This window comes from Corylus avellana, chromosome 11 (assembly GCF_965113065.1).
Source record: "Corylus avellana chromosome 11, dhCorAvel1.hap1.2, whole genome shotgun sequence".
Taxonomy (NCBI): Eukaryota; Viridiplantae; Streptophyta; class Magnoliopsida; order Fagales; family Betulaceae; genus Corylus; species Corylus avellana.
Window position 1 is genome coordinate 11,815,038 of NC_142500.1, and position 10,372 is coordinate 11,825,409.

The following is a 10,372-nucleotide window of genomic DNA, read 5'->3' on the forward strand; positions in this document are numbered from 1 at the left end:
GGAGGGAAAAGTTCAAGGCATGCCTAGTAGCAAAGGGTTATTCACAGCAGAAAATGGTTGATTATGAGGAAATATTTTTCCCAATGGTCAAACATACTTCCATCAAAGCAGTATTGGGTGTTGGTAGCACATTATGACATGGCATTGGAGCAGATGGATATGAAGACAGCTTTTCTCCATGGTGATTTGGAGTAGATTTACTTGGAGCAGCCAGAAGGGTTCAGTCAACCTAAACAAGAGCACTTGGTCTGTAAATTAAAGAAGTCACTTTATGGGCTAAAGTAGTCTCCAAGGTAGTGGTATAAGCGGTTTGACTCCTACATGATCAAAATTGGCTACATGAGATGTGAGTATGAGTATTTATGTGAACAGCCTTGATGATGGCTCATTTATTTTTCTGTTACTGTACATGGATGATATGCTTATTGCAGCAAAGAGTATAGTGGAGGTCAACAAGCTAAAGGTTTTATTGAGTAGAGAATTTGACATGAAGGATTTGGGCGCAACCAAGAAGATTCTTGAGATGGAGATTCCTAGGGATAGGGATGCTAAGAGATTATGGCTATCTCAGGCCAGCTATGTGAAGAAGGTGTTGGAGATGTTTAGCATGGAGAATGCGAAATCGATGAGTACACCTTTGGTGAATCACTTCCGTTTGTCTACCTTGCAATGTCCAAAGATAGTTGAAGAAACTAAAGACATGTCTAACGTCCCATATGTGAGTGCAGTGGGGTGTCTGATGTACGTTATGGTATGTACCAGACCAGATTTCGCTCATGCAGTCAGTGTGGTGAGCAAGTACATGGTAAATTTGGGAGGCAGCATTAAGATGCAGTTAAATTGATTTTTAGATATTTGAAAGGTACTACAGACTACGACATCACTTTTGTCAAATAGAAGAGTGAATTGTCAGTTGTGGGATGTGTGGATGCAGATTATGTAGGGGACTTGGATGACAGGAGGTCAACCACGGGTTATGTGTTCACTCTTGCAAGAGAACCCATATGGTGGAAGTCTATCATCTAGTCCACGGTTGCAATGTCCACGACTGAGGCAGAGTACATGGCGACAGCTGATGCTGCAAAGGAAGCTTTGTGGCTCAAGGATTAGTCAAGGAGCTGGGTATTCAGCAAGGTGGAGTTCCGTTGCATTGTGATAGCCAGAGTGCCATTTATTTGGCAAAGAACCAGATGAATCATGCGAGAACCAAGCACATTGATGTGAGGTTTCACATGATTAGGGAAGTGGTTGCTATGAGTGAGTTGTTACTTAAGAAGATTCACACTTCTGAGAATGCAGCGGCAATGTTGACGAAGCCTGTTACTGCAGATAAGTTCAGCATTACTTGGACCTGACAAATTTCTCCAGGTGCTAGAAAAAAGAAGAGAGAGGCGGCGACAACCCCAAACCTATCAGTTCCAAGTGAATCCAAATGATTATCTACGAAGGAATGACTAGGTGGAGATTGTTGGAATTAGTGGCTTATATTAGAACACCAGTGGAAGGCCAAGTAGACTGGAGCGGAGTGGTATGGTACCTGATATTTTTGGGATTTCCAAAATATATCCGTACAATTAGAGTTTAGAGTTTTCCTATATATATGTTATAATGTAATCCTGAATCATTAATAGCAAAATCAGCCGCACTCTTTGTAGACGTAAGCACATTGCCAAACCACATTAAATCTATGTTTCGACTCTCTCTTAATCTCTCTCTTTTCAATTCTATTATTCATCATTGTTGTGCATGGTAACAACAAATGTAGAGATATTTTGGGCCTCATAATGAGCAGCCAAAGATTTCCTTCATAATTTATAATAACAGCTAATCAGCAATAAATTATGATCTGTCCTAAACTAACAATTGAATAGTCAATGCATGAGATATGTGTGTGTGTGTATGTGTTTTTTTTTTTCTTCTCTCTCTACTGTGAGACATAAATTGCTTTTGTCCACAAAATATGAATTTATGATTGGATTCCAACCTTAAAAAAATTAAATATTAAGAAGATGGAAAGTCTTTAAATATTATATTCAATTACAAACTCATATTTATAAGTTTATATTTTTTCTCTCTATTTCTCAATTCAAGTCTTATTCAAATTTGAATTCTTCTTTTCTTTTCCAATTTTATTATTTTCTAACAACTAATTGTTCAAGAACCTAAAATCATTTAATATCTCATCAGTGATTAAAAACAAAAAAAAAAAGGAGATGTTAGAAAAAAATTGAATATAAAACTTTAATAAGTGATTTTGCATTTCAAAAAGTGAGAATAATTGTTTTTAAATAAAAATATAATATTAAAATAAATATTATTTAATTAATATTTAAATTTAAAGAAAAATACCTCACTTAAATTTCTCGCCTTAGGCCCCAACATGTATCAAGCCGGCCCTTATTGAGGCGTAGGAGCGTCTAACTATTCTTCAAGAGGTGTAGGACTGAGAAATCCACATTTAAGCATATCAGCAAACTCATAATAGGAATGAGCATCCTCATGAGTGTAAATGGCCTCATGTCACCTTTCATCAATGTCGTGTTTTCTGTTATGCCTTCTTCCTTTTTACTTTTTAAATTAAAGTCCTTATCACCTTCCATCAATGTCGGATTCAGATTTGTGTCATCATGTAGTGGCTTGTGTGTTGTTGTAACGCATCTGCCATCCCCATGTTTGATTCTTCCAAAAGGAGACCCAAATCTGCTTATCCTTCACGTTCATCAGCCTCCCTCTAGGCAATGGTTTGGAAATATCCATCCTTACTTTCATTTGTAAATATTTAACCCATCCAAACCCCTCAGAGTTCATATCAACCGTCTCCACAGTCCCTATGTTTTAGCTAATATTATGCCCAAGCGCTCTATTTCTACAAGAGGCATATTGTAACGATCCAAAAAAAAAAAAAACACTAGTCATAGTTGCGATATAATTTTAAAAGAACTAGTCAATTTGAAACTTTCATAAAATTTCTTAGGGAAAAATACACTTTATCCCCCAAAGTTGTACACCTCTGTTGATTTTACCTACAATGTTTAAAAATTTACAATGCACCCCCCCAAACTTTTTTTTTTTTTTTTTTGACAATGTTGGCTTTCTGCTAATAGAATCTATTATCTTGGACCGTTAGCATATGAAAAGTCTACAATGCCTCTCTTTTGGACCAAGGGGGTGGCTGGCCACCCCCTTGGCCCAAATGGGGGTGGCTACCACCCCCATGGCCTAATGGGGGTAGCCGGCAGCCTCCCCATGGGCATGGGGTGGCTGCCTGCCACCCCATTTGATTTTTTTTTTTTTCCTAGTTGGTTTTTTTTTTTTTTTTTTTTGTCTATAGTTTTTTTAAAAAAAAAAAAACAAAAATTGAAAAAAAAAATATATGGTGATATTTTGGCTAATTTTTGAAATATCATAGGGGCAATTTTGGAAATTTTAGTGCTTAAAGGGCATGTGAGACGCACGTGACCTCCAAACCGTCAAAAAAGACAGAATTTACAAACGGAATGACTACATTGCAAAAAAAAAAAAACAAACAAAAAAAACAAAAACTTCATAGGGTACATTGCAAATTTTTAAACATGGGAGGTAAAATAACAGAGGTGTACAACTTCAGGAGAATAAAGTATATTTCCCATAATTTCTTATAAAGCTCAGTTTCACCTTGTAACTAGACAATGTGGGACTTAACACTCATAAATTAATTATCTATATAAACTACTCTATGTGGGCTACTTCTCATCTTTTGAATATGGAATCAAGGTGTTACAAATTTTCCCTCTTAAACTACTGACATCCTTGTTAAGACTATGTCATGTTGTGTTCCAATATCACATGACCTGATATTACTAGGTGACTCTATTTATATTTGTAATAACCTAGAGAAAAGTACTAATCACATCTGCGTTATTACCTAAAAATGACTAATCAATTTGAAGTTTCTTTAGAATTCTTTATAAAACATAGCTTCACCAAGTAATGCCAAGTCAAGTAATATTAAAGCACTCCATGACGTGGTTCTGACTAGTGTTTTCTTAACCATATTTTAGTTACTTGATCTCATAATTTTTTTTTTTTTTTTTCATTTTTTTCCTTGTGAATTATGTTGCTTTCGTGTTAGTTTGGGAACTCCTGCAGCAAAATCGATGTCTCTTTTTTAGTATTAGTGAATGAAATTTTATATATAAAAATTGGTTTTCGATGGTCTTAATCCTTTAATTGCTATTGATAATCCTAAGTCTTAATATTTTTTATTGAATAAATTTAAGTTCGTAATTACTTTTGCATCAATTACATATAAGTATTTTCTTCCTCTTTTTTTTTTTTTTTCTAAACAGCATCTTCTTCTTCTTCTTCTTCTTCTTTTACTTAATAAAATAAACTGCTTTCTATAATATTGCAACTATTTATTGGATTATTATAATCCATTTTTAATCTCAAATCATAGAATCATTTTATAAGAGCATCTTAGCAGAAGTAAGCAAAATATTTATTAAAAAAATATCATTTTTTACTTTAGCTACTCATTTTTTCATACACACTCTAACAAATTCTCTATTCTACTATCTATTTTCTTTAAATATTATTTTATCTGAAAAAAAGTGTAAAAGATAGGGGATGAGAGAGAGAGTAAAAGGAAGAAAGGGAAAGAAAAATAATAATAAACAAAGTTTATAATGTGAATAGTTAATAAGCTAATCAGCTTATTTACTGTTCATATTAGAAAGAAAAACTATACAATAACTATCCTGTTGGAGAAAAAAAAGGGCTAATAATAATCAAATTTATGAAGGATTTGTCTATTCTCTTTTAAGGTGCTCTTACAAAATTGCAATTGCTTACACGTAATTCTTACATGGCAATAACCTGAGACAGGTATAATTATCATTTGTCTTAGTACTAACTAATTAAAAACAAAATAAAAGAAATAACTTATTCTTATCCCCACAACCCTTCCCCAAAAGTCATTATTTTAACGTAAGGGACTCTTCCTCAAAACGTATCTGGCTTAAGGTTATCTGAAAAAACAAACAGAACCCTTCGGAATACAACAGGTTCGGTCGAAATTCAATAAAATATTTTTAAAAAAACGACCGAATCATTGTCTGTCTGTCTCTCTGTGTGTAAATTTATTTCTCGGGTTCCTTTCGCACATAATAAATTGGGTAGCTTTAGTTTCAGTTGCTAAACCAGAGTGATCACCTTCTGTTTTTTCTTCGCCGGAAAGTGAAGATGATGAAACCAAAGTACCTGCGGGGTTTATGAGTTAGAAAGAAAATTTCTTTTTCCGATCGTTTCTGGGTTGAACAGAAAATGACTTTGTTTACAGCCAAGATGAAATCTTTGAAGACCCATCTCATTTTTTGATTGCTGGCTGAACTTGGCATCAGTTTTGAATTCATCAGAAATTCGCTACAAATAATGCAATGTGGATGAAGGTGGTGTTGGCATTGAGAGTTGTAGTTCTTTTTACAGAAAGAGAAAGAGATTGATTTGGTTGTTTTTGTAAAAATGCTTTATTGAATCTGGACCGTCCTTTTTTAACAGGATATAAAGATCTGATGGTGTTAGATTGCATTAAGCCATTAACTAGCAAATAAGGCTCTCTCTCTCTCTCTCTATACATTTTCACTTCAGATTCGTGTACTTGGAATTATCCTCTCATGGCTGTCTTCATGAGAAAATCATCTAAAGTTATTAACCATCTAAAATCCAAGATGGGTTTGCTGGGTGTGATCAACCTGCTGAGCCCTTCTACTTTATTCCATTATCAAGAACTTTCAGTTGCAGCACCAATTGCTCAAACTCTAAGAAACCCAGACGCAGATTTGAGTATCAAAGCAACCCTTTTCTCTTCTCAACGTTTCAAATCGACAAAAGCCGACAAACATTTGAATTCTCTCAATGATGCTGATGACAACAAGGTATATTGGAAAGCCCACAATCAATCGGGTATTTTAGGAAAACAAATTTGGAACTTTTTTTATTGTGTTGTTCTAGTGGTTTTTTTTTTTTTTTCATACATGTGATAAACTGTTATGTGTTTCATGCCTCATGGAGCTACTAGGAACCATAAATTGGAAGTGATATATATATATATATATATATTATTAAAAAAATAAATAAATAACTTAATTGATACTTTCCTGCTGTGATTTGACTTTATCATGAGTGAAAGAAGAAAATTCACTTTTTTGGATTCTAAAAGTTTAGTAGGGCTTTTGATGGCCTAAAAGATTGTTGGCTGGAAAAATGTTAAATTGTAAATTGAACTCATACACCTGCATCGTGCTGCCCCCATTAATTTGCTTGGTGTTTTAGCTTCTATGTGAGATATACATGCATTTGATGGGCTATGTTATAGACATTCTCAAGTAAATTTATTTTAAAATTTATAGTATTATATTGAAATGTAATCAGATGCATTATAAACTTTGCTCTTATACACTGTCATGTGTAGTTTAATTTGGTGTACACATTACATTTTTAATGGACTTGTGCATTCCGTATCTAAAAGAGAGGTAATAAAACAGTTTTTGTTGCTAAATGGAGTCCAAGAAAACTAAGAGCAAGAATTACAAATTTAGAAGAGTATATTTATTCAGTATCTAAAAATTGACTTTTTTTAGGAGTGTTCGTATTTCAATTCTTTTCAATCATTATGGCAAAATGGACCCTCCTTCTGGTTCATTGTGATTGATGATCATGTGTACCAGGAAGATCATCATGTTGAATCCTTCAAATGCGTTTCAGGAGAAAAAATCTTGCTTCCAAGACAAAAGTGTCCCAGGATGTGTGTAAATTCAAATCATTTTCTTATATGCACAGTAATTTTGATTTTTGAGGGTTTTGGGAAGCGAATGGAGGGAAAATGACTTCTACCTGAACTCTTAATAAGGATCGTGAAAGAGACTCAGCTTGTCTAACTTTTCTGGGTGATTAACTGATTATAATATCACTAGGCATCTTCTGTAATAATATCTTTTTTTTTTTTCTAATAGAAAGGCAGGACCAACAATACCTTTTACAGCCTGCAGGTTATATGTTCAAGTTTGCTTCCAAACAAACCCTTGAATGTTTAAACAGGATTTCAAATCATACTATTATGCAAGCCTGCTTTTATTTCTACTCACCGAAGCTATGTTCAATTACAGATCTTGGATTTTCCAGGAGGAAAGGTTAGTTTCACTCCTGAAATGAGGTTCATATCTGAATCCCCAGAGGAACGGACACGCTGCTACCGTGTCCTTGATGATGAAGGACAGCTGATTATTGGCAGCAATGTTATACAGGTATTTTTGATCTGGAGTCCCTCCCCTCCCCGCATTTCCCTGAAGATTTTTTTTTTTTTTTTCCTGATCATCTATATCCAATAGAAGAGATCCTTATGACTTATGAGCTACCAACTTAATTAGGTCGGTGAGGAACTTGCTGTAAAGATGTACACTGGCATGATTATGCTTCAAACTATGGACACACTCTTTTATGAAGCACAAAGGCAAGGAAGAATTTCATTTTATCTGACTACAATTGGAGAAGAGGCCATCAACATTGCAACTGCAGCAGCGCTGACCATTGATGACTGTGTCTTCCCTCAGGTTACAAGCACATACTCGCAGACATGTACTTCCCTTACAATTTTTTGAAGTAGTATGCACAAACATATTCATCACCATCTCCATCCTTTTGATTTATCATCTTGTTTCTAGTTTGACATATTGCCATGTTGAAAATGATGTGAGAAGAAACTTTTAATGATATGCCATGCAGTACAGAGAACCAGGAGTGCTACTATGGCGTGGCTTCACCCTACAAGAATTTGCAAACCAGTGTTTCGGAAACAAAGCTGATTATGGAAAAGGCAGGCAGATGCCCATCCATTACGGATCTAATAAGTACAATTACTTTACCGTATCATCGACAATTGCGTAAGATATGAATCTTGTCTATGAAAGGAGTTGTCTTGTGCAGCTTTTAGTGCAAAAATCATGCCTTAAATCTTTCCTACTTTTTTCCCAGTACACAAATTCCCCATGCTGTTGGTGCTGCATATTCTTTGAAGATGGATAGAAAAAGAGCATGTGCAGTCACGTATTTTGGTGATGGTGGCACAAGTGAGGTAAATATCTAATCACTGTTAACTAAGAAACCCTTTTTCTCTGTTCAAACCATTTTTGCAAGGAGTCGGTTGTAGAGTTACAAAACAGACAAAAGCTTCCAATGGCAAGACATAATAAAATGATTCACTTTCGTTACCAGTCCAAGAGACCTCTTTCAGTCAAGAGGATGCTTTTGGTTGTTTATTTTCTAATACGTCAAGTAATGTTAGGGAGATTTCCATGCTGCGTTAAATTTTGCTGCGGTTATGGAGGCCCCGGTTATATTCATCTGTCGGAACAATGGATGGGCTATTAGTACCCCTACTTCAGACCAGTTTCGAAGTATTCTCTTTTTCCTGTGAATTCTTCTACATTGATGATGATTCTTATTATGGAGAGTCTCTTGGTATCTTGACAAACTTTTCTCTTCTATTTATTGGCAGGTGATGGTGTAGTTGTCAGAGGCCGAGCTTATGGAGTCCGAAGCATCCGCGTAGATGGTAATGATGCACTTGCCATTTATAGTGCAGTTGAAGCTGCACGTGAAATGGCAATAAGTGAACACAGACCAATCTTAATTGAGGTAAAGTAAGGAGTGGTTTTGAATCTCAGACACTTCAACTTTAGATTTTTGATTTGGTCTTTTTCGTTACAGGCATTAACATACAGAGTAGGACACCACTCCACATCGGATGATTCCACCAAGTATCGGCCAGCCGATGAGATTGAATGGTGGAAATTGGCTAGAGACCCTGTAACTAGATTTAGAAAATGGATTGAAAGCAATGGTTGGTGGAGCAGTGAGGCTGAGTCAAGCTTTAGAAGCAGCATGAGAGAGAAGGTAAAACTTACATATCTTCCAAAGCAACTTCAAGATAAAGTTGTGTCCTATATTGTCGTTTGCTTCATAATACATTTTGCAAATTTTAGACTGATGGTGCTTTTGGAACAGCTACTACATGCAATTCAGGTTGCAGAGAAAGTTGAGAAACCCCCAGTGGCGGACATGTTCACAGATGTATATGATTTAACTCCATCCAATCTCCACGAGCAGGAGAAATTGCTGAAAGAGACGATCAGGAGACACCCACAGGATTACCCATCAGATGTTCCTGCCTAGACTTGGACATCTACGTATTTATACTTTTAATAAAAGGTGAATATGTGAGCTTGTATTATATGTTATTACAGCCATTGTAATTGAAAGCAGATCCGAAGCCTGCAGTTTCCAAGCGTAAATACTGGTCTGTTGATTCCATATTTCATGTCCAATATTTGATGGTGATTCCGACTGACAGGACAAGGGTAAAGGCAAGAGGGTCTTTTTTTTTTTTTTTTTGTAACAATCTGGCATTCATTAAATCAAAGGAAGTTACAAAACAAGCTTTGACAGCTCAGACATGAAACTACAACAAGCTTAAACAAATAAACCCAATCAAGACGGACCACTAGCACCTCAATGAAGGAGAAAGTGGAGGTCACCTCTGAATACAGTCGATGAAAGTCATAGCATACTATGATGGGTATTACCATTTGGAGTACAAATACTCCTATCAAACATCCAAACAAGCTTTCAAAGAAGGTGTGGAGATTTAGATGAAAAGGGACAATAGAAAAAAGGTTTCATTTACAAACAGTGAGTCTTAAGCCCAATCAGTTAAGGTTATTTTTAAAAGCTTCATCTAAACAAACCACTAGCACCTCAAAGAACTGAAAGTAGACTAGAAAGAAGAAAAAAAGATCCACTTCACAGACAGAGTTTGAAGCCGAACCAAATTGGATTAAACAGTAAGTAGCAAAACAACAAAACACTACAAAAAAAATACAAAAAATAAAAAGAAAAACTCAAAAATTAGCGGTTGCAGTGGAGGAAGGCATCGGGAAGAAACTACTCGACTCATGGGACCCACATGCCGGCGCATTAGATTCACTGGCGGGAGCGTGTGGTCCATGCATCGGCACATGAATCGTCATGGTGGTCGGGAGGGGATGCGGAGAGCTACGTAGGGAAGAAGATCTGGCTTTGAAAAAGTCGATCTTCGAGACTACACAGTTCTGGCCGGCAAAGCAATGGAGGAGACGATTCACGAGAAGGATGATGCGGATAGGAAGTGATGAATATAGCGGCTGCTATTTTACGAGGGTTGGGGATAAATCATCGAAGACAATAGATAGATCTAAAGAAACTCTAGATATAAAAGAGCTCTCTCATGAAAAGAGAAACTCAGTGAGAAAGGAAGCCAAAATATGTAAAAGGGGGTAGGAGGAGGAGGTAAACCAAA

The 10,372-nt window shown here is 35.9% G+C and overlaps 1 protein-coding gene across 1 annotated transcript; it reads left to right on the forward strand.

Annotated features, from left to right (window-relative positions):
• Positions 1-5,027: 5,027 nt before the first annotated feature.
• Positions 5,028-9,348, forward strand: LOC132166465 (2-oxoisovalerate dehydrogenase subunit alpha 2, mitochondrial). The gene is made up of 9 exons (XM_059577282.2): positions 5,028-5,915; positions 7,146-7,283; positions 7,407-7,589; positions 7,762-7,919; positions 8,011-8,110; positions 8,321-8,432; positions 8,534-8,673; positions 8,746-8,931; positions 9,043-9,348. The coding sequence occupies exons 1-9, from the start codon at positions 5,655-5,657 to the stop codon at positions 9,208-9,210; spliced, it is 1,446 nt and encodes a 481-aa protein (XP_059433265.2). The 5' UTR covers positions 5,028-5,654; the 3' UTR covers positions 9,211-9,348.
• The last annotated feature ends 1,024 nt before the right edge of the window (positions 9,349-10,372 follow it).

Bases quoted from the DNA above. Each gene is read 5' to 3' on its own strand.
- LOC132166465 (XM_059577282.2), top strand. From the start codon at position 5,655: ATGGCTGTCTTCATGAGAAAATCATCTAAAGTTATTAACCATCTAAAA. The intron at 8,433-8,533 runs GTATTCTCTTTT...ATTTATTGGCAG, and splicing joins TACTTCAGACCAGTTTCGAA to GTGATGGTGTAGTTGTCAGA. The intron at 8,674-8,745 runs GTAAAGTAAGGA...TTTTCGTTACAG, and splicing joins ACAGACCAATCTTAATTGAG to GCATTAACATACAGAGTAGG.